The sequence below is a fragment of the Giraffa tippelskirchi genome, chromosome X (assembly GCF_054371585.1).
Source record: "Giraffa tippelskirchi isolate mGirTip1 chromosome X, T2T-mGirTip1v1.2.pri, whole genome shotgun sequence".
Taxonomy (NCBI): domain Eukaryota; kingdom Metazoa; phylum Chordata; class Mammalia; order Artiodactyla; family Giraffidae; genus Giraffa; species Giraffa tippelskirchi.
Window position 1 is genome coordinate 23114282 of NC_137289.1, and position 27642 is coordinate 23141923.

At 39.2% G+C, this 27642-nt stretch overlaps 1 protein-coding gene across 1 annotated transcript in view; it reads left to right on the plus strand.

Annotated features, from left to right (window-relative positions):
- The window catches only part of LOC145536780 (fibrous sheath-interacting protein 2-like), a 79566-nt gene extending 54435 nt beyond the window's left edge, over positions 1-25131 (plus strand). Inside the window, exons 17-23 of the mRNA XM_081566592.1 lie at positions 982-10313; positions 12929-13405; positions 16765-16865; positions 18289-18335; positions 20384-20427; positions 22546-22612; positions 24919-25131. Coding sequence (XP_081422718.1) covers positions 982-10313; positions 12929-13405; positions 16765-16865; positions 18289-18335; positions 20384-20427; positions 22546-22612; positions 24919-25064 — 10214 coding nt within the window. The 3' untranslated portion in view covers positions 25065-25131. The remainder of the gene's footprint in view (positions 1-981; positions 10314-12928; positions 13406-16764; positions 16866-18288; positions 18336-20383; positions 20428-22545; positions 22613-24918) is intronic.
- Positions 25132-27642: the final 2511 nt, after the last annotated feature.

The window sequence follows — 27642 nt, forward strand, 5'->3', positions numbered from 1 at the left end:
AGGGTATTTTTTTTTTAAGTTCTTTAAAAAACAACTTCTTACATTATAGTCAGACATCATGCATAGCTGGGCTTCCCTTGTGGCTCAACTGGTAAAGAATCCACCTGCAATGAGGGAGACCTGGATTCTCTCCCTGGGTTGGGACGATCCCCTGGAGATGGGAATGGCTACCCACTCCATAATTCTGGCCTGGAGAATTCCATGGACTATAGAGTCCATGGGGTCGCAAAGAGTAGGACATGACTGAGTGACTTTCACTTTCACTTTCTTGCATAGTTAATTGACTGTAATTATCCAACTTCTTTTTGAGGTATACAGTTAAAGTCTTTGAAGTTATTGATGATAGTTTATAAGGACAGTGGCACTAAACTTCTGGTTCTGTTCATGTTCCAGTGCTCTTACCTAAAGTCTTTTTAGGTATAATTCTCTAAGCCCATGCTTACAAGTATAATATCAGCACTCCCTTTCTATGAATGTTCCTATGCATATATTGGGTTGAAACCATACAAAATAGCTGTTTTTCTATGTCAACACATTCAAACATCAACAGTTTCATCCTGTTCAATTTATTATATACTCTTTAGTCCCAAATGGGATAGTTGGCTAAATAGCCAAGAATGTTTTTAAGAATTATATGAGATCTCTAAATATCACTGGAATCACTCTAGGGCTTGTAACAGTAAAAGCTAGAAATCATTTTTCTGCCCCAGAATTTCCAGCTTCTTAAAGCAACATAGCTAGCCAAGGAAGAAACCAGCAATTAGAGATTTGAATTTTAAATGGGCTTCCCAGCAGAAGTAAAGATTTCACAGGTGGGAAATAGACATTTGAAGAAAACTCAGTTCCTTTCTTGACTAGTTTTTCTATTTCTTGAGTAAGGTATACCCAAAGTGAAATTCATATATAAAATATTGCCAGTATTTTGAATGGTCAACATTGTTCCTTAATGCATGTTAAAAAATACCAATGTTTTGTTTCAAGGTCCTGTTGGTGAAAAAGTATCTATTAGTTCCACACTACTAAGCAAAAAATATGAATCAAAACAGCCTTATCTAAGAAGCATCAACACTGATTCTTCACTTAATCAATTTTGTGAACATCTCACTGAACTGGTTATTTCCTATATAATTTCAAGCATTTCTGATTGCACCAAAGATGGTGAAACAAAACAGAAATCACTAGGAAATGAAGATACAACTTGCAGCGAGGTTATTTTAGTTCATTCCCAAGTGTTTGAGCATCGGTCAATTTCTATCAGAGGACTTGCTTTAAGCATTTCTGAGGTCATTATTCAAATCCTTTTAAATAGTGACATTTTAAAGGAAGATGTTACAAAAGTGGTTTCTGTGAAAGCAAAATATATTTATTGCCCAAAAGCAGTTGTGGCTGACTTCAGCGATCTCTTTCAGGATCTCTTAATAGGAATGATCCATGTTCTGTCCAACGAAATAGGAATAAATCATCACCTTGACAGCAAAAGAAAAAACAAATCACCCTCCACACCTAATAGCCATAGTTTGCTCATTTGCAACAAAGCAGAAACTATGAAAAGACAGATACATGCCAAAGGTTGGAAATCAGCTCCTACTCACCAACTTAATCAACTAATACAGAAAAGTAAACTAAATTCTCTAGCATGCAAGTTAAACACTCTGGTTGGCAGCCTAAGATCTCCTGAATCCAAAGAAGTAGTCAACAAAATTTTCAATATTGTTTTCAATTTGTTTTTGCCAGATGAATGCCCAAATTGGGATACAGATCCTGGTAAAACAGCAAGAAAAATGTTCCTATCTTCAAAGAACCCACAAAGTCATAGAATTCCTAGAAATAACCTAGGGCTCTCCCCTAAATCAGCTTTTCTTCTGAATGTTGTGTGTGAGAAACTTACTAGAGTGCTCTTGGAAGAATGCACAACCAACAACTTTCTTACAAATAGTCCTCTTTCTGACAAAATATCAACAGAACGTCAACTGTTCAACACACTTCAAAGTGTAGATGATTATTCCAGTTTAACAATGGACTATGGCTTACCATTTGAGGAATATAACATGTCAGACCTTTTTGAAAATCTGGAAGAAATAGATCAAGAGTCTATGCTTAGTATTATTTCCCATAGCTTGGTAAAGTCCTTAATGGAAAAATTGTCATGTGGTATACAGCAACCTCCTAGAAGTCCACCAGTTACAGACAAGCATTTAACATACAGGACAAGCGAGAGACCTCCCAGTTTCCCCAAAGCAAAAAGGCCAGAATTAAAAGAATTAAGACAGGGTAAAAACTCTGTGCGATTCATGAGTTATGATAGCAAACCTCTGACAGGACCATCAAATAATCTTAGGGTGATTCATTCCAAGATGCAAACCCCATTCAGTAAGCAGTTTTCAGGAAAATTCCCTTCTCTACCTCCTCTTCGAAGACCAGATAAAAAGGCAACAGCCTTTCTTAACATACAATATCCAGGAGGCATGAACACAGGCGTGTACTCTGCCACATTTCTGGAGGAAATAATTGTGGACATTTTTCTTAATCTCACCACATCAGTGCAGGGCAGAAATGTGAATATCACTGAAGCCCAGCTTAATGAGATGAATATATTAAATATCAACTGCGTGGTGAATGAGTTTAATACCGCTCAAGTCACTGTTTTACAGGACGTTGAAGAAAAGATGTGTTTTCCACCATTCTATAAAGAAACTGTTAGTAAGATTGTTGACTCTGTTTGTAATGATGTATCATGGGACTATACATTGCAAGTTGCCTGTGGTGATCATCTGGCCTATGCTGCTACGTCAATAGCAGAACAGATAACTAGTGGCATATTGAAAGAGAGTATAGACTACCAGCTCCCATTGTGCTTTATAAGAAAGCTCATGCCTAATTCATATTCCCCTCTCAAAGCTGAAAATATACTACAGAAGCTTCAAAACAACCTAAGTGAATGTAATTACCAAAGTCAACATTCAACAGGCTATATCACCATGGTCTCTTACTCATTTTTAGCAGATGTCATCAGAAGACTATTATCTCAGCTCATTCCTCCACCCAGTGAGGCTTCATGCTTAGGAAGTAAATACTTAGAGACTTCAGATTTTAATGAGCTATCCACCTGTATAATAAATAAAGTTTTGTTAGCCATTTCAAAGCATAAGATTTGGCTCACTAAATATGATTTTCAATGTGTATATACAGAAAACCTTCAAAATATGGTGGAGTCTGTTTATAATAATATTTTGCAGATGTCTGACTCACTTGGGTCAATACAGAAAAGTATAGAAAGCCAAAGCCCAATTATGGTTGACCGAATGGCCAGTCTTATTATTCAAGAAATTATTGAAAATCACCTTCAACCCTTTTTGTGTGAAGAGGGCTTACCTCATTCATCGTCTCCATTGGATGAAATATCAAATATGGTTAAAGAAGTTCTCGGTGAAGTCACAAGGTCACACAGACCCCAGAAGCCATCACCACTAGGTATAAGCTTTTATCCTAATGCATTTGTAGAAGAAATTGTTGCCAGACTATTATCAAAGGTCTTCATTCCAAAACATAACATGGAGTGTGATTTGGATAAAATGACCCAAAAAATAGTAAACTCAATAAACAACCATTTTAACAAGGCTAAAATCTGCATTCTTCGTGATGACCAAGAGCAGCCATTCCCTACAGTAGATACAGACACCGTGGATGAACTTGTCAATTCAGTTTATAAGAATGTTTTGAAACAGCATGGGCTGGCTGTTGATAGTAAAGAACTCAAAGACAGTGATATTTTTGCAGAAAATATCACCAATTTAATTGTAGCAGCTATATCTGATTATCTTTTTCATCCACTGTTTTCTGGAGACTTGTCAGCTTCTTCCTACACTATTTTGACAGCAGAGAACATAATTCAGAACGTCTTTAGAGGCATCACTAAACCTACCCAGCCAAGCCAGCATTTATCTCCACATAACACTTTGTTGCCATACACATTTTTAGAAGAAATGATCAGAGCACTATTATCTAGAATCTTTCCTTCTGCATCTAACATGGTTCCATACAGCAAAACTCCAAAAGATAGATCAGAAATTAATCACAGTGAAATCTCTTCAAAGTTAATCAGTGATATTACGATGAAAATTTCTCAACATGAGATTCGATTTTCAAAAGATGAAGATGAAACTGAACCTGTTTATTCAGAGGATGATGCTCAGCATCTCAGAAATATTGGGCAAAACTCTGGGTCTCAAGAAGCAGTTGAGCACGATATCACAAGCAGTGACAATGTTTTTATTGATAGAATAGCAGGTTTTATCATTAAAAATATTTGCCAACAACATCTTCATCCATTTTTGTATGGAAAGTTGTCATTTACTTCATCATATAGATACTTTGATAGTACAAGAAGAAGACATTCTTTTTTTGCAGGTGTTTACTCCTCAGCCTTTTTGGAAGATGTGATCTCTGGAGTTTTAAGCAAAATATTCCACAGAGCATTAGGTATTGTACAAACAAAATCACTAAGAGATTCAGGAAAAGAACTGTTGGAAACAGCTGAAAAACTCATATATTTGATAACAGAAGAATTCTCAAAAGTTCAAGTTAGTACCCTAGAAAATGCTGAGGAACAATTGTGTTTGCCATCAGTAGATAGAGACTTAGTGATAAAAATTATCAATACAGCATATAGCAAAGTTTTACAAGAATATGAACTGGAACCTAATAAGGACTTTTTCAGTGACACCAAGATACTGGCTGAGAGGCTTACTAAAATTATCCTGGCTGAAGTTTTTGATTTCCAAATTCCTCCATATTTCATAGCAAAGTTGCCTTTCAAATCATATTCAAAACTCAATGCTGATGTTTTGATAAAGAGAGTTCATTATGCAGTCAATACATCAAGACTCCGAAGACAGACTTGTACAACATATACCACCATATTGTCACATACACATTTGGAAAAAATAGTCACTCAGGTTTTATCTCAGATAAGTCTGTTGAACTGCAGTGCAGAAGACCCATACTTTTCGCAGTCAGACTTCAACAACACAGTTGTAAGACTGATTGATGAAATCATGTCAATAATTTCTAAACATGCAATATGCATCATTAAAGATGGAAGTGAAAAACAAAATGTAATTTCAGGAAACAGTATACAGGCTATGGTTGATGCCATATATACTGATATTTCTCATTCAAAGCTATACCAATCTCTTTCGAAAGATAAAAAAGGCGCAAGTAATATACTTGTAACAAAAATAGCAAGTTATATAATAAGGGAAATATTTAACCATCATCTTGAGTCATTTTTACCTGGAGATAAAACTCTTCCTTGTACAATGGAGCAAATTTATCAGCAGAGAGCAATAGATCCTAAACAAAGAGAATTATCTTTCATTGTGAATTCAGCTGTCTTTTTGGAGGAAGTAATTTCTGAGCTTTTATGCAAAATTCTTTGTATATTCTCATATGTCTTGGCTACTGAAAATCCATATAAAGCAAAAGCCAATGTTACAGATATTGTTACAAGATTAGTAAAATCAATTGTGCTGGAATTCACCACTTCACAAATTTTAGTTGCAGATCACTTGCATGAAAATCTCTATTTTTCAGAAGGATACAAAGAAATGGTTAAAAAAACTGTTAATATTATTTATGAAAAAATATTAGATGATTATCAATCTCTGGTTCATATTTATATAGCTATACAAAATGATGCTGTTGGTTTTGGGGAAAAAATATATCATCTTCTGTTAGAAGAAATTTATGATTATCAGGTAGAATCGTTAGTTTTAGGAAAATTAGCAACTTCTTCCTATTCCTCCCTCCAAGAGGAAAATATCATCAGAAATGTACTCAACACCATCAACAATGATAGCCATGACTTGCCATCATGCATTACTGTATTGCCTCGTTCCCTTTTAGAAAATATGGTTTACAAGCTTCTGGCACATATGTTTCCTTCACCTGAGACTGAATTAGAACCAAAGGAAGAAGAGGTGCCACCAGATTATGAGTTTGTGAATGCAGCCTCAAAACTAACTGATGATATTATAACAGAAATTTCTGAACATGAGATTAGATTTGCCAAGGCAGAGGAACATGTGGAAAATTTGCAATTAGGGGCAATTGATGACTTCGTTGACTCCATATGTAACAATGTTATTAAAAAAATTAAGTTTGAAGATGAAGTGCAGAAAGATACATACAAAAGAGGAGGCTCATTCCTTGGGAGAATAGCTGGTTTCATTATGAAGGAAATTGTGGACCACCATCTGCAACCATTTCTATGTGATGACAAATCATTTCCCAGTGACTTACGCAGAAATGATGATGTCATTGAACTCTTGAACCCCATTAAAGAAAAAATACAGTCCTTCCCCCAAACTTCTGTATACTCTGCTACATTTTTGGAAGATGTCGTCGTTGACCTTGTTCGCAAATTTTATACTCTACCAAGAATTGCTGAAAATCCTAAGGACAAAGAGATATCAGAAAGAAGTATCATGGGCCTGGCTATTAAATTTGCAAATACTCTGATAGGGGAATTTAGTAAAAGCGAAATTAAAGTTCTAACAAATGCTGAAAAAATGTTTTCATGTCCACCAGTAGATAAAGAAACAGTTGATAAAGTATGTGATTCTGTGTATAATGAGGTGACAGAAATATATGGATCTAAAAATGTTCAGAAACATGATAGAAGTAACATTGTTATAGAGATGGTTGCTGCTTTAACCAAGAAGGCAATCTCTGCTTTCAAGATTCAGCCACTTTTTTCAGGAGACTGGTCTTCCACCTTGTTTTCATTTCTAGATGTGGATAGCATCATGCAAAGAATTCAACACCTACCATATAACACCTTTACAAAGATAAACAGAAGCTTGAAGGAGAACCCAGTTTCTCCACTAGAACGATTATCTACACTTATTCCCCTAACCTCAGACCTGAAAAACAAAACGGACACTTTGGAAATAGATGGCAGAGCAGTTAATGGAAAAGAGAACTTCAAAAAGAAGACATCAATGAAAACAGGCAGCATCCAGCAGCCAATATGTACTAATATAAGTACTATTATGAAGAGCAAAGTAACTACCACAGCATTAGAGTCAGTTGGAGGTATGGCAAAGAAAAAGAAAGGGTATGAAAAGAAAAAGGAAACTTCAATTGAAAAAGATGAGAACATATCAAAACTTACTTCAATGACCACCAGTGTGAAAAGTAAAGATACTCCGGGGCCGGATTTGGGTACAGCATTTACAAAGAATGAAATCAAGAAGAAAGATCGCATGGCTAGAAAAGATGAGAAAGGGCGAAGTGATGAGTTATACCAACATCTTTCACCAGCTATGGTTGATACAAAAAACAAAGTAGTCCTGGAACCGGGTTGTGAAATATGTGGTAAAAAGAAGAGTGACAAGAAAAAAGGAAGTTCATTAGGAAAGGGGGATAGACCTCTTGAATTACCATCTCTGACATCCAAGGTGAGAAATACAGAGATCCAAGAAAAGAGGGATTCTCCAGCTTACCCAGCTACAAATGACAAACAGATCTTACATTCTAAACATGCCCAAAATGTCCCTGTAAGCATTTACAGAAATGTTTTAGAAACATCTTCTCTCCAAGGACCAGCGGATCCTTTAAATTACCCATGTCTCCTAGGTGAAAAAGCATATGTAACTCAAGCTCGTGGCAAGGATTTTGCCCAGCCTGCCTCAGTGAATTCAGCTGAACGAAATGCTCCTGCAAAAGAGGAAGAGAGTAAGATCCAAAGGCAACCTCATAAATGGGACAATCCTCAGAACCTACTAGAAAATAAACCCAGGATTTTTCCTGCTAACTTTTTAGAAGATGTTATCTCTGAAATAGTTAACAAATTGATTTTTTCTTCTGCACTGGATACATATGATGCATGTCAAAATGTAGCCAATGATGTAAATCCAGCTGAGCTCTATGGCATGGCTATGAAACTGATTGACTCCCTGTTAAAGGAGTTTTCGGATGCTCAAATTAAAGTATTAAACCCAGATCAAGGAAGTAAGTTCCTTCCATCTGAGGATAACGTTTCATCAGTTCATAAAGTACCTCTCAGGCAAAAAGAACTGTCTGTGGTTAAAAGGCCTTCCAAGAAAAAGATAATTATGGATAATATACCACCCATACATAACATGGCACCTGCAACTAAAATACCTTCTTCAGATCAGACACTTTTTATGGCTAAAATACCATCAATTGATAAAATGTTGGTCAATAAGATTGTTCACTCCTCTATATGCAATATCTTACAGGAGTATAGATCTCAAGACTCCATCTGCGAGGACATAAGTTTTAATGTTGAAAAATTAGCAAAAAGACTAGCTAATGCAGTAATAGAAGAAATTCTTCAGTATCAGCTAAACTTGCTACTTTATGATGAGGTTCCAGATTCAGAATGTTTGCCTCTAGAATCTAAGAAGGTTATGAAAAAGGTCCATAAATTGGCCCAGACAGCCTGCAAAGAATGTCAAACATCTTCGCCATATACCATAATGCTGCCTTACGAATTTTTAGAAAGGATAATTTCTTCTCTTCTATCAAAAATTTTCTCAACAGTAGCCAACGCTAAAACAGAAATGTCTGAGGATAATTTGTACACAGAGTTAGATTTCCTTCAAATGAAGCTAGCAAGTACAGTTAAAACAGAGATCTCCAAAGATAAAGATATGATTATACAGTATGTAAAATCCTTACATCCTAATGATGATGAAATTATTCAGTTAGTGGCTCAAACTATTTATAATAATCTCTTGCCTCAATTTGGATCTCAAGAGAGCATACGAAAGTGTATTAGCAATGGTTGCAAAATCCTTTCAAAAGCCATAGTTAATTTAGTTGTACAGGAAGTGACTAGAAATCAGTTACAAAACTATTTTTCTGGAGAACTAACACCACTTCAGTGTACAGAAATTGATAGTACTATTGAAAATATCCATAGGGGTGTTATCCAAACCAGTGAAGTTCCCCAGCCTCAACCATCCCGGGCTTACAAACTGCCTTTTAACATAATAGAAGAAATTGCTGTAAAGTTTTTGTCAAAGCTTCTATCTATGTTTCCAAAAGCAGATACGGAACAAAACAATTCTCTGAATGCTGAAATGCAAAAAATAAGCTCAAAAATCTTGAGTTCATTCCAACAATATATCTCTAAAAGTCATATTACAGTAGTGCCACAGGTCAAAGAGTCATCCACTGTATCTTTAATGGACAGTGCAACTATTGAAAAAGTAGTTACTTCTGTTTATAGCACTGTTTTAAAGCACTGTGGCTCCCATATTTCAGTGTACAAAGATTTAATGGGTAAGAGCAATGTCCTTTCTGATATAATAGGATTTTTAATGGTGAAGGAAATTTCCAATTCAGAATTTCATCCTCAAGTACAGGAAGAAACATCAAGTTCAGAGTTAGTCCTAGAAGCTGTCAAAATTATGGAAAAGGTGGCTAAGATTATTGATGATCTGAAGTCAAGGAAAAAGTCTCCCACCAAAAAAGAGGCTGTATTAGATGCCAGGTTTTTAGAGGAAACGCTTGCCTTGTTCTTGGCTAAACTAGTCAAGTTGCCAAGTGCCTCAAGCAAAGATGCTGAAAACTTATCAAAGCCTGAGTTAAATAAAATTGCATCTCAATTGACAAAATCCGTGATAGCTGAAATTTCCAGAAAAAACATTAGTATTGTAGCTGCCAATAATGAAGAATCCTTTTTAAATCCAGAAAGCATAGAAATTATCTCTCAGATGGTTGATTCTGTTTATAATCATGTACTGCAACAATCTGGAACACATGAAGAACTTTATCGTGATATGAAAGATACAAACCACATCTTTCCTAAAGAAGTGGCTTCTTTAATTATCAGGAAAATTTCCAGTTGTCCATTAGAAATGATTAGCTCAGAAGATCCATGTGCTAATCTCTTTGGTGATTTGGACATTGATCGAATTGTTGAAAAGGTGCATGAGCATGCTATCAAAATAGAACCTGGACTAGAGCAAAAAGGGTTAGATCAAGGTTTAAGGCAAGAGGAGCTTTCAGTTAGGATAACTCCTCACCTCGGCAAACAACCAATTAATATTGATCCAGACATTGTTGCAGAGCACTTAGGGGTCATTTCTATAAAAACACAATCTCTTGAGAAGCTGCAGACGGAGTGTTTAGCTAGAACTGGACACAGCATTGAAGCATTGAGAAGAGCATCAGTAAGTGGGAAGAGTTACTCAACTGAGATACTTGCTGCGGGAAAGAGAAAGAAAGAAAAACGCATTTCTTTGGATCAGATGGGACGACTGAATGTAAAGCCTTTAGAGGTACGTGCAAAAGGCAGTGGTGAAAAGAAATGAGCAATTAGTAAGACCTGTCTGTTCTTCTGTGATTTCCTTTTTCAGGGAGGTCTGTGGGAATGCACTTGTAAAGTATGGTCAATTTCTCTTGCCCAGCCCAGTAGAATTAGGGACTCTGATTCCTCCAGTACAATCCTCTGCTTTCCTGGGACTAACCCCATCAGCAATGTGGCTCATGTAACGGTGGCAGGCTAGTTTCCAGTAGCCAGTCAAACTGAACTGCCATTTCTTGAAGAATGAGAGTGCAGAGAAACACCCTTAATAGCAAACAGAGCTGATTGGAATTGTAGTTTTAATTTGGCAATTCAGAGGAAATACAATCCTGACAGTTACCACAGTTCTTTTTCATGGATATACACTGTCATAGTACTATATGAGTCCAAAAGGGCCAGTTAGAATATCAGCTAAACTAGTCTCTACTGGATTGAAATCCTCAATCTTAAAGCTCCTCAGAAGTATTGTTTTCACTTAGTAACATTTATCAACAAACATTAGACCAAAAGCTCTTTAGAGTTCTTCTTATTTCACTTTTGTTCCCTTTGTTTCCCAGTTCTCCATATACATCCTCAGCACGAACTAAGTTTCTTTCCCATTCTAGCCTTGTTCTGGGTCCAGTTGTCTTCGTGCTGCTATTTTTATGAACTAGTTTCTCTGCAGTCCCATATTTGGGCTCCAAATGTACTTCAGTAATGGGGATCTGAATTGCCTAAATGCTGTCCTTAGTACAATGCAACTATTTGAAAAAGTAGTTAGTTCTGTTTACTGATCTTAGGGGCAGTGTTGCCAGGAGATAGAGTTCCACTGATCAACCCCATTTTCTCATTGAATACCAAAGCACCTGGGTGTAAATGAGCCTCTTGCACTGTGCACTCACACATCTGTGGCTCACAAACAGAGCAAAGTTCTATGGAACTAGCCTGCCTGGAGCCTAGGCCCAGGAGCATGTTTTCCTTAACACCATTCTCCAACTCACTGAACTAAGTCTCAGAGCTAGTGAATACATTTATGGGTACTTTTTTTTTGTCTCAAATACAGAAACTGTCATACACTGATGGAAATCTCCTTGGTCTTTAGTTTCTTGGACTAGATAAAGGTCCTGTCTAGCTCTCAAATGTCCTTTTCTCTCTGGGCTCTCAAAATTATATTAGTATTTACTTAGTAGTCTTCATTTATATGTAAATAATTCCTTGGGCACAAAATCTGTCTAAACTGTAGAACATGACTCTCATGTCATTACTTCTTAGCCATCTGCAGACATACCCATCAGTTTTTCTTCTTGGTTACCTGCTTTCTTCTCTTACATCCTTTATCAGTACTTTAAGTATCTCTTTATAGCCCAGTGGAACTTGAAAGAGAATAGCTAATCCAAAACAACTACCCCTGCTAACTTTAAGGGAAGTGAAAGTTGCCTTAAGGAAAGTAGACATAGATAGCATGCTTCACTTGTATTGATTCCTTCCAGCTTATCTAAATAGCAGTGTCATGATGAGGATGAGGATTATAGAAAGAACAGATAGGTTTAGAGAACCCAGACAACTCTGTCAGAAATCCACAAGCCAGGCCTCATTTGCTATTTTGAGGTACCAGAACTTCCTAATACACCAGACACATGCCTATTAAAGGCTCATACCATGTCACATTCCAAAGCCATATACAATGATCTTTTTATTTATTTTTTTTGACCCCTTTCCCTCCACCAGCACAGATAAACAAAATTGATTGTTTCCATTTCTTATAGAAATTCTTTAATTTTGTTTTGCACAAAGGATATTCCTTTAGGGCAGCATTTATCTGAAAATCTGGTTTGCAGTGTTACAGAGAGATCTAAGATTGATAACTCAAATTAACTTGAAAGTTCTGTGGCATCATCAAAAGGCTACAGAAATGGGAAAAGTTATTTGTTTAATTGTAATGGTCTCTTCCTTAACCTGTCTTTAACATTGCAAAATGGAAAGTAACATTTGACTAGGGAAGTGAGGAGAATGAAAATTTACTCTTTGACGCTTCCTTTGGAAAATATGTTCAAAGGATTAGGATATTGGAAGGATGAGGAGTGAACATTCAAAGTCCTTCACAATTTTGCCATTATTCATCAGTTTTAAAAATCCAGGTCAGCCAATACTTTGTCTTTTTCATGAAAATTTCTTTATTTAGATTGGTGTATTAGTTCCCTGGTAAGAAATTCAGAAAAACATATTATCATGTCTAAATCTGCTATAAGACTTTCAAAGCAAATGATGAAACAGTGTACTTAAAGTATGCATTTTGCATTTCTTGATGGGTAAAATGTAAAATTTGAAGCAAAAGGAGGAACCTTAGTTAGGGTCTCTTCTTTGAACTGGACTGTTAATCTTGAATGCAAAAAAGAATTATAGAAAAGAGCAAATATTGCTTGTGATTTTCATTTATTTTTTCTTTTAAACATATGACTAATATATAAGTAAAAGGCACTTAAAGATAAATAATTTTACTAAATTGAAATAGAAACCATGTGAAAGTTGCCTTACTATTCAATACAATAGAACCACAGCAAAAATGATGAATTGATTGTTTTTTAACATTCATTGTCTCTTTAATCCCAGACTTCTAGTAGGAATTCATTTCAGAGTTTAATAAAACCCGACATCACCAAAGTGGAGCTTCTAAAAGATGTCCAAAGCAAAAAAGATCTTATCATTCGGTTAATAACTCATGATATTAGTCAAGAAAATTTAGAAAAGGAAGAAGAAAGCTTAGCTTCTGATGAAGTTGTTTTACAAGAGGTTATAAAAGAATTTCCAGAAAACCCACTTGAAGATCAAGTAAAAGAAGACTTGAAGCCCACTACCAGCACAGTGGCTCACCCTAAGCCACCGATTAGCAAATGCAGTCTGAAAAAATTCTTCACAGTAGGAAAATGTCAGCCCAAATCCAGTGTAACTATAATTACTGAAGTGTCACCAGAAAAACAGACGGAATCTGAACAGACACTCAAAAGAACTGTTTCTAACATTGATGTAACTACCTCAAAATGCTTGACTGTCACAAACTCGTCTTGGGAGAAAAAGACACAACTGAGCGTAAGTGAAAAATATAGCTATCAGTGACCAGGTTTCTATAGAAAGGGTAGAGAGTTTCACAAACTTAGTCCAAGTAATACACATTGGGTAGGAAGACAAGGGCATCAACTGGATCCCAGGTAGTCTCTCCCAGCTCTGATGATATTTACAACAAAAAGGAAATGATTAACAGATAAAGCTAGGAGCCTCAATTGAAGAAAAACAGATCATGGAAAGAGTCCTAGGCTATTTAGAAGGACAAGAAAAACAGAAAATGGAAACTGGTTAGGTGAAATACAAGCTAATTATTTAAAATGATAGGTTGTGGAGTTTTTTTTGTACACTGACCTGTAAATATTCATTGGAAGTTTTGTGTGTACCAACTCCATTCCAGTGGGCAGGACCAGAAGATGGACTTGAAGGGGAGTAAAAACATTCATGTAAATTCAGCCTATCTGGGTTTGAATTCTGGCTTTGTCACTTAGTAGCTATGTGACTTTGGGGAAAGTTATTTAACTATTTTCTTAAAACTTAACTTATCCAGCTTGTTGAAACATAGCAACTTAGTTGAATATGTTGAAGATTCCCCCTGTAAACAGCCCATAAACTTCAGCTCTTTTCCCTGGTTCTGTACCCTTCTAGTGATGATCTGGGCCTCACTGACCTCTTGGGTTAGCCCTACCCCCAAAATTGTACGTTACTCATATGTATGGGGATTACACATGATTTAGAATTTCCTAGTAAAACAATCCCATGGATTATCCATTTGCAGGAAACCTGGGCTCAATCCCTGGGTTGGGAAGATCCTCTGGAGAAGGGAAAGGCTACCCACTCCAGTATTCTGGCCTGGAGAATTCCATGGACTACAGTCTATGGAGTCTCAAAGAGTCATACATGACTGAGCAACTTTCACTTTCACTTCTTTCCAATTAACTCAGAAGTAGCAATGAACCAGAGAAAACAAAACACAGGGATATAACTGTCCAGTTCAGGAGCTCATCAGGTCAGTTCAGTTCAGTTCAGTCGCTCAGTCGTGTCCAACTCTTTGCGGCCCCATGAATCGCAGCATGTCAGGCCTCCCTGTCCATCACCAACTCCCGGAGTCTACCCAAACCCATGCCCATCGAGTCGGTGATGCCATCCAGCCATCTCATCCTCTGTCGTCCCCTTCTCCTCCTGCCCTCAATCCTTCCCAGCATTAGGGTCTTTTCCAATGAGTCAACTCTTCCCATGAGGTGGCCAAAGTATTGCAGTTTCAGCTTCAACATCAGTCCTTCCAAAGAACACCCAGGACTGATCTCCCTTAGGATAGACTGGTTGGATCTTCTTGCAGTCCAAGGGACTCTGAAGAGTCTTCTCCAACACCACAGTTCAAAAGCATCAATTCTTCAGTGCTCAGCTTTCTTCACCATCCAACTCTCATATCCATACATGACTACTGGAAAAACCATAGCCTTGACTAGACGGACCTTTGTTGGCAAAGTAATGTCTCTGCTTTTCAATATGCTATCTAGGTTGGCCATAACGTTACTTCCAAGGAGTAAGCGTCTTTTAATTTCATGGCTGCAAGCACCATCTGCAGTGATTTTGGAGCCCCAAAAATAAAGTCTGACACTGTTCCACTGTTTCCTCATCTATTTCCCATGAAGTGATGGGACCAGATGCCATGATCTTAGTTTTCTGAATGTTGAGCTTTAAGTCAACTTTTCCACTCTCCACTTTCACTTTCATCAAGAGGCTCTTTAGTTCTTCTTCACTTTCTGCCATAAGGGTGGTGTCATCTGCATATCTGAGGTTATTGATATTTCTCCCAGCAATCTTGATTCCAGCTTGTGCTTCATCCAGCCCAGCATTTCTCATGATGTACTCTGCATATAAGTTAAATAAGCAGGGTGACAATATACAGCTTTGACGTACTCCTTTTCCTATTTGGAACCATTCTGTTGTTCCATGTCCAGTTCTAACTGTTGCTTCCTGACCTGCATACAGGTTTCTCAAGAGGCAGGTCAGGTGGTCTGGTATGCCCATCTCTTTCAGAATTTTCCACAGTTTATTGTGATCCACACAGTCAAAGGCTTTGGCATAGTCAACAAAGCAGAAACAGATGTTTTTCTGGAACTCTCTTGCTTTTTCAATGATCCAGCAGATGTTGGCAATTTCATCCCTGGTTCCTCTGCCTTTTCTAAAACCAGCTTGAACATCTGGAATTTCACAGTTCATGTATTGCTGAAGCTTGGCTTGGAGAATTTTGAGCATTACTTTACTAGCGTGTGAGATGAGTGCAATTGTGCGGTAGTTTGAGCATTCTTTGGCATTGCCTTTCTTTGGGATTGGGATGAAAACTGACCTTTTCCAGTCCTGTGGCCACTGCTGAGTTTTCCAAATTTGCTGGCATATTGAGTGCAGCACTTTCACAGCATCATCTTTGAGGATTTGAAATAGCTCAACTGGAATTCCATCACCTCTACTAGCTTTGTTCTTAGTGATGCTTTCTAAGGCCCACTTGACTTCACATTCCAGGATGTCTCGCTCTAGGTGAGTGATCAAACCATCGTAGTTATCTGGGTCATGAAGATCTTTTTTGTACAGTTCTTCTGTGTATTCTTGTCACCTCTTCTTAATATCTTCTGCTTCTGTTAGGTCCATACCATTTATGTCCTTTATCGAGCCCATCTTTGCATGAAATGTTCCCTTGGTATCTCTAATTTTCTTGAAGAGGTCTCTAGACTTTCCCATTCTGTTGTTTTCCTCTATTTCTTTGCATTGATCACTGAGGAAAGCTTTCTTATCTCTCCTTGCTATTCTTTGGAACTCTGCATTCAGATGGGAATATCTTTACTTTTCTCCTTTGCTTTTCACTTCTCTTCTTTTCACAGCTATTCACAAGGCCTCCTCAGACAGCCATTTTGCTTTTTTGCATTTCTTTTCCATGGGGATGGTCTTGATCCCTGTCTCCTGTACAATGTCACGAACCTCCGTCCATAGTTCATGAGGCACTCTGTCTATCAGATCTAGTCCCTTAAATCTATTTGTCACTTCCACTGTATAATCATAAGGGATTTGATTTAGGTCATACCTGAATGGTCTAGTGGTTTTCCCTACTTTCTTCAATTTAAGTCTGAATTTGGCAATAAGGAGTTCATGATCTGAGCCACAGTCCACTCCCCGTCTTGTTTTTGCTGACTGTATAGAGCTTCTTCTTACACAAACTCTATGTATTGGGATCTGTTTACTTACTGGAAAGCCATGTGAAATTTCATGACCAAACAAAGTGTGCCTGGTCGGAAAAGCTGGCTATATAGATAACTAAGGGAATGTTGTGGTATATTTTATTTGATTTATTATAAACTCTCTTTTGTGTCTTACTTGTATTTTCCCAGGAAACAGAAATGAGACCTAGCACTGAACCAACACATCACTTCATCCATAGAATGATGAGTGCATCTTCATATAGTGAAGAAGATCTGCCTTCACTTTCTAGGTACAGTCAGTTAAAGTAATACTAGCTGGCTAAGGAAATAGAAATCTGAAATGAAGATTATGTTGATGGGAAGAATGGGCCCCTCAAGTAAACCTGTGAGGAAGCCAGTTTAGCCCTTCAGTCTCCCCTCACTCCTTCCTGTAACTCCCCTCTGTGTTTACCTCCTGGGCCCTCCCTTCACATCTTCTCTCCTATTCCTATTTTTCTGGTCCCTACTTTCTTCTCCTGGGATCTATTTTCTAGTATAATGATCTATAGTATAGTTACTTTGAGTCTTTAATATGTTAGGTTCTTGAACTTGGGAGACAGGCTCTGAGTCAATAGTCCCCACACTAATGGCTCACCTAAAGGAGTTCCCACTTAGTTCATGTATGTACATAAATGCTCAGCAGGGTGGCACTGTCAGAAGAATCCCAAGGACATAGAGGGGCAATGTAAATTAGAGCACTCAGGGAAGAATTCTCAAAAGCAGTAGGGTTGGAGTTGGGCTTTAAATGATGGATAAGATTTAGATAAGACCATCCAGGTTGGAAAATACTATAAGAGAAAGGCTGGACCATGTGGTATCTATAGGGACAGGGAGGAACAAAGTACACTGAAGTCTTAATAGTTTTTCTAGAATAGCCAAAACATGTCTAAAATTGCCCTTGTGTTTTAAGAATATTCACAAACTGGCAACAGTAGCACTCTGTTTTTGTTTTTTAATTTTTTAAAACTTTTTATTATATATTGGGGTATCGCCAATGAACAATGCTGTGATAGTTTCAGGTGGACAGCAAAGGGACTCAGCCATACATATACATGTATCCATTCTCCCCCAAACTCCCTTCCCATCCAGGCTGCCACATTACATTGAGCACAATTCCCTGTGCTATACAGTACATCCTTGTTGGTTATCTGTTTTAAATACAGCATTGTGTACATGTCCATCCCAAACTCCCTAACCATCCCTTCACCCCACCCTCCCTGCTGGTAACCATAAGTTCTGAACAGTAGCACTTTGTATCATGGGAGAAATAGGGCATAAGGAGGAAAATCCACCCTGTTCCAACTATATTCTTTTCCACCTGGCACCATGAAATTAAGGTTTCTTTTTAGGTGTGATTTTAGGACATCCACTCCTGGCCCACCACTGGCCTTATCTCCACTCACGCTTGTCTTAACATACATAATTAGTATTGCAGGCAAATCTCAACTATTGGTATCACTGCAAAAGACAAGTGGGAACATATAAAACCAAAGTCATTGCAGCTGTCATTTTTATTTTATTTGAGATAAACCATTCCAGGTTTGCGTCTATGTAAATAAAGACTTGGACAGATGGTTCTTTAACAGTCATTATTATTCATTAATCATTATCATCATTATTCATTCCTTCATATAGAATACAAAGAAAATAAAATGTCTTGTATCTTTTCTTTAGTTTTGATGACGAGCGTCCCACAGATCCAAGTGCCAAGATTACAGAAGGTTGGATTGATTTTTTTTCTTACTTTAAATTAGATTGTATTTAAAGAGAGTTTGTTCATTGCATTGATGAATACTGAGTTTTCCAGTAGGCTGATCTAAATTGGGGGAATACTGAGTCAGTTAACCAGTTAGTATGATGAACTAGCTTGTTTTTTCTGAAACACTAAGTTTGTGACGTGACTATAAGTTTACAGTTACTATGATCCTGTATTCAGGGAAATATACAGGAAATAAAGGTTTATCACATCTATATGTGGACTACAGCCCATGCTACTAGGATTTAATCATCTCTTTAAGAATGTATGCTTGCTTTGTATAACTAGGTTAGCCCTAGTAAAATATATTTAAAAGCTTTTAAAGCTAAAAATTAAACCTACATTTATTTGCTTACATTAAATCCTGGCTAGAGTGGACCCCACTTTAATTCTGTCTCTGTTAAAACTGACTCATTAAAATATTTCTGAGTTGAGTTTGGTCCTCTATTCCTTTAAAGCTCACAGGATCAATGTGGTTCTAACAGTGTGACAGCACTGAGGTAGGGGTATCATGTTTACTGTAAAGATGGCCTGAAAACTCCAACTACAGACCTGGAGTTGGCCTTGGTTGTTTCAAGCCTGCACCTACTCAAGAAGTTACTCAAGAAATATATCCTCTCCATTTGAGAGTGGAAATAACATTCATTAAAAGATGAATCATAGAATAGAGGTAAGTTTGCCAGAATTCCATAAACAGATCATCGTCAGAGGATGATACATCACTGGTGTGTTTCCTGTATTATGGAATCATAGGCTGTCAGAGCCAGAAAGTAGCTAGTAAAACCTTATTTTTACAGCTGAAGAGACTGAGGTTCAGGGTAGGGAAGTGACTTGTCCAAGCTCATACTGTCAGTCAGAATATAGATCCCAAGTCCCCTAAATCTGAATTCAATGTCATTGTTTTCTTCAACTTCACTGTAGTGAGTCATGCTTAGTTCCTATATCCTGTGGTAATATTTAATATTGCACCTGTCCAGTTCATGCATTCATTCACATTCAACAAAGAGTCACTGAGCACTTTCTTCGGGCTGGACACTGTTCTAAGTTGTGGAGATACAGCTGTGAATGAGAGACAAAGTCTTCACCTCCTTCTAATTGGGAAGGGGATATAAACACAATAGGGCTTCCTCTGGGGTTGTGAAGAGTCGGACAGGACTGAGCGACTGAGTACAGCACATAAACACAATAATCCTAGATAGGAATAAGTACTTCCCATCTCACCTAGGATAAAAGCCAGGGTCTTTACAATGGCTTACAAGGCCGCACATGGTCTGGATTCCACTCTCCCTTCCTGGTGACCTGTCTGACCACCTCTCTTTATGATCCCTGTTAAGCACTCCACTCCAGCCACATGAACATTTATCTTCTTCAGATCTTTGCTGAAATATCATATTCGAAGTCAAAAATTCCCTGAACTCTTTTCTTTAAAACTGAAACCCCAATGCCACCCAAGCACTCCCTGCTTTAATTTTATCCCTAGCATTTGTACCATCTGAAAGTTTTTTAAAAAAATTTGTTTATTGACTCCCTCCCTTCCCTAGAATGTTAGTTCCATGAGGGCAGGGATTTTTCTCTGTTCACTGTATCCCCACGTGTCTACAAAAGAAGCACAGAGTAGATACTCAGTACATATTTGTGAAATTCATGAATGAATATGAAAAAAAAATAAAGAATAGCCCAAGTGATATAGAATGACTGGCTAGATTAGTTTGGTCCAAGAAGTCTAGAAACATCAGATCTTAATAATGGGAAGGAAGTGACCACAAAATCTGGAAGCAGAGGGTCCCACACAGAGTTCAGTAAGTGCAAGGGACCCTAGATGGGATGAGCTTGTCACGGTAGAGGCATCTTCCCCAAGACCTGTGCCCAGAATTTGAGGATCTCACCTCTTTCGGTTTCTTCTGCTTGCCTAGTTTCTGTGATTCCCTGATGAAATTATTGAGGTTATTTTTGTGCCAAAATGTGTACATGTCTCAGAAATAATTGTTTTCCAATATTGTGTTTTGATCACAGAAAGTCTTGAATGTCCACGTCTGGAGAATTTGAGCAGTCTTAAGGTAAATATTTTTCACTGGCTCCCCTCATTGTGAGCCAGTGGAACCCTGACAGAAATGAGGGAGTGCCTTAAAGTAAGGGTGTGGTGTGCCTTGAGGGGCCTCAGGAAGCACTCCCAGCTGGGGCCAACCCCTGGTTGAAGTCATTGTCCCCGAGTAAGTGCGTAGAGTAAGCCCCTTAGCACCTGAGGACAATGGCACACAAGGAGTGAGTCCCTGGAACTGGAGGGCCTGGTGGGGGCAGCGAGGGAACAGATGCTTCAAAGAGGAAGGGGCGCTGGCTGAGGGAAATGAGTGCTGGTTCCAACTGCTTTGCAGGGTACCCTTCCTAGGCAGCTTTCCAAAAATCTGGCCCACTCCTTAGTGTGATCCCAGGAAATTCCCTCCACCTAAAGCCCTCTTAGGAAGTCTCTGAGGAGACTGAAGCTACAGATCCTCCTAGATCCTCCTCTCTGTTTTGTTATCACTTTTGCTTTACTCTTGGTTCACTTTAACCATCCCCCAGCATGCATGTACACACACATAAACACAAACCATCCCCCTTATCCTGCGTTATTTTCTTCACAGCACTTAGGTCACCATTTAGTCATTTATTCAACATTTATCAAGTGCCTACTATGTGCCAGGGGCTAGAGATTTCAGCAGTAAACAAAGGTGACAAATATTCCTGGCCTCATCCTCTGGCAGAGGATTCACTTGAGTATAGGCTTCACGACAGCAAAGGCTTGTCTCTTTCACTCATAACTTTATCCCCAGCTCCTAACATAGGACTGAGATAAAGTAGATGCTCAATAAATGTTTGTCAGAAGAACAGCCTTAGCACCATCAGAGTCAAATTTCAACTAAGTCAGGAGTGCCTCAACTCCTCCCCCCATGAAGTTGATGGACAGCCCTACGTGGGAACTGTTACACAGAGCAGAGGTTCTCAACCCTGGCTGCACCCTGGAATTAACTTTTAACAACTGACACCCAGTGTCCCATCCCCAGAGATTCAGATTCAGTTGGTCTGGGTTGCAGCCTGGGCCCTGGGTGATTTTGATGAACAGGCAGTGTTGAGAACCACTGAGTTAACGGACTTATGTCCGGCCATTTGGTAGCATCTGCCCCTTCCCCTCCTTCCTTTAGATAAGGAATTCTCAACCTGACTTCATGCTAGAGTCACCTAGGCAACTTAGAAAAGAGAACAATGCTTGCCCCAGCCTCAGGGATTCCTGTTCATTTGGGGTGGGGTCCAAGCATGCCTATTTGTAATATTTCTCCAGATGGTTGTGTTGTGCAGCCAACGTTGAGAACCAGTCCCTTAGATTGTTCCTGTCCCAGTTTATCCCTTTATGTATCCTATCCTGCAGTATCTTAATCCATAAACTGCCTCAAATCCAAAACTTTCACCATAATACTCTGCTCTCCACACCGATATGTGTTGGTGTGGAGAGCTTCTCTCATCTCTCATGCTTCTCTCATCTTGCCTTCATTGATTTGCCCCATCCTTTTTAACCGCCCTCACCATGGCACACCTACCCTGCAGCCCAGCCACCTCCCCCAGCCTATTGCGGGCCCTTCTGGGACCCTGCTGCTTCTGCATTCCAGGGAGTGAGGAAGGTCCACAGAGCAAAGCCAGCACCTGAGCCACCATCTCCGCCCTGCCCCCTCCAGGCTGCTGCAACCTCACACTACCACTTTCTTGCTCCAGACCTCACAATGGTTAAGAATTATTTCAAAGAAGATTGGGGTAGTAAATTGGACCTCCCCTTTCCTCCTTCTTCCCTTAAGACCTCCACTATCATTATCTTTCCTCAGAGAAGGATGGAAAATATTTTATTTGTTCCAAGCTCCAGGAGGGGAAGGGCAGCATGGCTGACATTGTTTTGTGACCTGGGACACGTGAGCAGGGGCAGCCCTTGTCTGAGTCTGGCGCCAATCCTGGGTGTCCTAATTAGCAAGAATTATGAGAAGTCATGCCTAGGAATAACCGAAGTCCCAGAAGATAATTCTTTGAGACTGCGGGGCCCTGAGATTACTATGTACGATGCCACAATGGTTGTGCTCCCTTCAGGGTTTCTAGTGTTCACTGTCCATCAAAGGGCAGAGGCTTAAGCTAGTATTTCACCTTTGTCTTGGCAGTTTATCACCCTCTATCAACGCAGAAGTAACCTGACCAGCCAATATTCCTCAAACGATGGCACTGCAGGTACAACAAATTTATCATTTTAGAATGAAGCTTTCAATTATGTCATTTTGAACATAAGAGTTTTGATCATTCACCCCCCTTGCCCATCACATTGAATGGCTCTTGCCTCGCAGCACACCCACCCACCACCAATATGAGGATAAAATAATATGACTTAGTATGTACGCGCGCGCGCGTGCGTGTGTGTGTGTGTGAGTCGCTCCGTTGTGTCTGACTCTTTGCAACCCCATGGATTGTAGCCCTCCAGGCTCCTTTGTCCATGGGATTCTCCAGGCAAGAATACTGGAGTGGGTTGCCATTTCCTTCTCCCTTAGTATGTATGTAGATTGTAATTTGAAGGTTATTATGCAGTTCTCTGACTTGAACCTCACAGCAAAGGGGTGACAGGTACTGGGAGTAACATTTATTAGGGACCGGTCATGTACCAGGCATTCTGCTAAGTGCTTTTCTCACATCCACCCTGTGAAGCATCATTTCCATTATATGGACAAGGTAACAGTCACTAAAGCTTATCATACCATGCTTCCTCGCAAGCCTTGAAGTTGTCTCTCAGAGAGGAGAAAATGGAGGCAAATGACCTGCCTGAGGTGGCACAGCCAGCAGGTGGCTGAGCCAGGGCTAAAACGTCACAGGTCTTGCGGCTCCATCCCATATTCTTTTTCCTGCCAAACAGGGGCCACATCTCAGAATCACATCTCAGAACTTAGCGGTGACCAGGAACTGCCTGCAGAGTTCAGTGATAAGTAGAAAAGATCCCATCGAGGTTTCCAAGTAGCATGTCCAGTCAAAGAGTAAAATCACATTCTTCTGTGACTTCAGTTTGATGGGGACACCTCCTCCTAACCCCTACATTCTACACATTAGAGGAATTCACTGAGAGGCAGTTCAGATAACCTAGTTTTGCTCTGATAAGGGCTTTTGGAGGAAGAAATGCAGAAATGGCTCACCCTGTGCTAAGGTGCTCAAAGTAGTAAAGCTCCCCACAGAGGACAGTTTATTTGAAATTACAATGATACCTGCTTAGGAAAACCCACCAAAAAAGAGGGGACTTCTGTACCAACACAGGCTCATTATAGCTTATTTTTCACGAATAGGATTTTGGGGGAATCAAAATCAGTTCATGGTAAGATGTGTCATTCCATAGCCCTTGGCATGTGTCATGGCCCATCTACCTTGGCCATAAACACCCAGGTACATTTCTCTCTTCAGAGTGACCAGTACCAACCAAGTGAAGTCCATGGTGCTGCCCACAAAGCAGATCAAAGCAGCAGCAGGGCGTCTTGAAGGAGACCTGGAAATGGTAACCAGGCATCTACATTTTTAACAAGACCTGCAAATTGCAAAAACAAAGCTTTATTTTTCCCCTCAAGATTTTCAGAATGTGGCCTTGCAGTATATGCCTGAATTCTGTAACTAAGTCTTTGTCTTACTTTTGCAGAAGAGATCTCTCCATTCAAGCCTTTACCTTTGCAAATTTTGGCTTTTTCCTTATTAATTTCTTGGTTGTTCTTATTTTGTTTAAACTATCAGCACATTCCAGTACTGCATTATTGATCTAAAGAGCTAAACTATTCCACCACCACCCCTTATTTGGGGTTAAATTTGCTATCTGCTACCTTAATTTTAATCATAGATCCTTTGAGGTTCCTAAGGTTATATTGCTATAGAAGAGAAAAACAAGAATTGCAAGAGGTCTAGGAGAACCATGCCTTTTACTAGAAATAAGAAAGTATGTGCTTTATTGCCATGTGTCTTTTTATGACATCCTGTCACGGTGCATCAGCAACAAAGATAAATGTTCATTTCTGTCCTTACAGATACAACAATCATTTTGTTAACATAAACTATGAGATGCTTTAAGAGCCCTTTGCACAAGACAAGTGGTGTAGAAAAATGAGTCCAAATAGAGACTTTTTTTGGCCACACAAGTCCTGTATAGCTCACACAACAAACAGATCACTTGGGGTCAGACAACTGAAAATGTACTCAAAGTGAGTGAGAAATGATAGCCTTTTGTAGTGCACAGCTGCTTTTGCCTGGACATTTTGAAATGGACACCAGTACTGTTGAGAGTTGAAAGTTACCTTCTTGTGTGGAATTAGCTTTCAGGCCACCCATGTGACCTTAAGACAAGGCATCTGACCTCACTGGGTTTCTCCTGCTTTCTTCCCAAGGCTGTCAGAAGAAGCAAAATACTCTTTGTGAAAACACTTTTAAAAACAAAAGCTATTATATAACCACTTATTTCTGAATCCTTAATGATCACTCCCCGGGCCTGACAGCAATTCTCTTTTGGTTGTTCACAGACTCTGAAAAGCCCAGTACTTCCTCTAGACAGGGGTCTGAAATGATGAGGAAGATATCATCAGCCTTCTGCAAAGTGTTTTCAAGATCTAACGCCAGTGTTCCGAAACATTGCTCACCCTCACCCCCTCACCAAGACAGAAAGTGACACTGTAATACCCAATAGCAATAATCATGTTGACCTTCCTCAAAAAATAAATGGTTGTTAAAGCTGACATTGTGTCCTATACACCGATTCTTATAAATATTGAAAATAAGAGCAAAGAAAGCATAAAAAGGCAGTTGGAGAAAAGGAGGGTTTTGATAAATGCTTCTAACAAGCATTTTGGGATGAAAAGAGAAGCTTTGTGTCACATATAGATGCATCTAGCAGGCAGTGTGGGGTTGAAGCTCTGCTCTTGAGGGCCCTGCAGCCTTGCTGGGAAGATGAGAACTAACTTCAAAGCAAAAGTGTGAAACCAATAAAACAACATGTCATCACATCTTTCGGGCACCCTAGGTGTTCAAAGAAGGGAGTCATCGCTGTGGGCTGGAGTGGTCAGGATACATTTCCTGGAGGAACTGGGATTCAGACAATCCTCAAAGGACCATTAGGATTAGGGAGGCCTTTGACAGCACCAGTAAGGCTATCCCCTCAGGTCACACAGCTGCATACACTGCTGCCATGCCTGAACAGTTTAGCTCTGGCCCGTAGGACATTCTATGGAAATGGTCTGTATCTGCTGTTTGGTACAGGAGGCACCAGCCCCACATGGCTATTGTCACTAGCATGACTGAGGAACCCAGTCTTCCCATTTTATTTCGGTTTAAATAGCCACATGTAGCTAGTGGTTCCCTTTCAGACAGCACAAGTCTAATTGGTACAAGGCTTCAGGGACAGCAGCCAATTGCAATTAGGTTGAAGGATTCCCTGAAAGTTCATTTCCAAAGTCTATCCTCAAACAAAGACGTGTAGAGATCTAACTCCTCAGGGGGGCTTTGAAGCCTCCAGGCATCCTCTTGGTCCCTTTAAGAGACATGAACCACCAATGTGGCCAGAGAGGAGCTCATGGTTTCCAGTCATATTTGTGCCGCTGCATTTGTCAAAACTCAATTGATGGAGAAAGGATAAGCCCCATGGAGAACACCAAAGTCAGGGAATCACAAATAGAAAATCGGAACCTGCATCTGCCAGCTGGCCTCACGCAGTGCTTGGCTAGAAACGGCTTCCATGGGACAGAAACACATGAAGATCACTCACTAGTCATTCTCATACCCCAGCTTTATCCAGGAATTTAGGTCAGTGGAAGGTCTCGGCCTTATACTAATGCCCAAGGGAAATATTTCTATGCAAGTAAATTTCCTTTAGGCTGTACCTATAGTCCAGAAATGTTAACTGAAGTTTACTAAATAGAATGGCAGGCAGTTCTGCTCAAATATCACATATACCTAAATTGGGCTGCCTTCATCTCATTTTCTGCCCTTACATTCTGAAGTTCATCGCACGCGGCAGCATAAGTTTTAAAGTTAGCTTTTAAAGATCCACAATAATGACAAGCACTGATCTTACATAAGCCTTTGTTTTTATTAAAAAGTAATACCAAAAAATAAAAAAAAATTAAAAAGTAATAGCAATCCAGTTTGGAAATCAAAAGTTATAAAAGCTACAGTGAAAAGTTTCCCTCTCCTCTCCCAGCTGTTGCCTGGTTCACCTCTCCCAAAGTAATCTCTATTACTAATGGGTCCCGTATCCTTCTCAGAGATAGGCTATGGATAACAAGTGTATTTTCATATGCCTTTAGCAAGAAGACTAATATCCTCCCGGAAGAGGGAGGGAGGTGAGGATGGAAGGAAAGAATCCATGCATGCTATCTGACAGCTACTATGTCCTAATATCACTGCATTCGTAGTCTCAAATAAAGTCAGTCATTTTTTAAAATGCTCTTTTGTCTAATGAACTAAATGTCAAAAGGTGAGCACCAGAATGGGAGGAAAGGTGCCTACCATAGATCTTCAAAGTCTGCTGGCCAAAATACATGAAGAATGTATGAGCTGGTAACTACAGTCCTTAGAGATGGAACCATTTAAATATAAAAAAAAATGAAAGCACTGAAAGTAACAATGCAGTGAAAGAAAATGCAAATGAGAGTAACCCAAATGTATCACAATACACCTTTCAGAGAAGAAAAAAGGAATAAAATGATAAAAATCCAGTGTTGCCCAGATGTAGGGAATTACATTTGAACTCTACGGTGCTGACAATCCTACAGATTTGATCTTTCTGAAAAGCAATCTAACAATAAGATGAGTTATGGTTCCAGCTGTACTTTTGGACCTGGTAACTACATTTAGGGAAATTTAGTTCAAGGGAATAATATAAAGTGGAAAAAAATGTAAAAGGCTATATAAAAATGTAGATAGCATTACTATTAATTATGAAGAAAAATTAAAACAATCCTAGTGGGACACCGGTGTGGTATATTATCAGGAAAGAATGCTATACAGGCAGCTGAAAAATGACAAGGATAGTGACAATATAAGCACAAAGAAATGCAGATATGAAATAAGTAAAACTAGCACACAAATAAGATGTGAGCTCTGACCCTGTTCAGGCCTCCCCACACAGGGGCGCTGGCAGGGGAGGCATCAGTGCCCCTCCCCTCCCCTCCCTTCCCCTCCCCTCTCGCGGTGTGGACGTGTTCCAAGGGGCCCAACCAGCCTGCCTAGTAAGCAGGACATGAACCAGA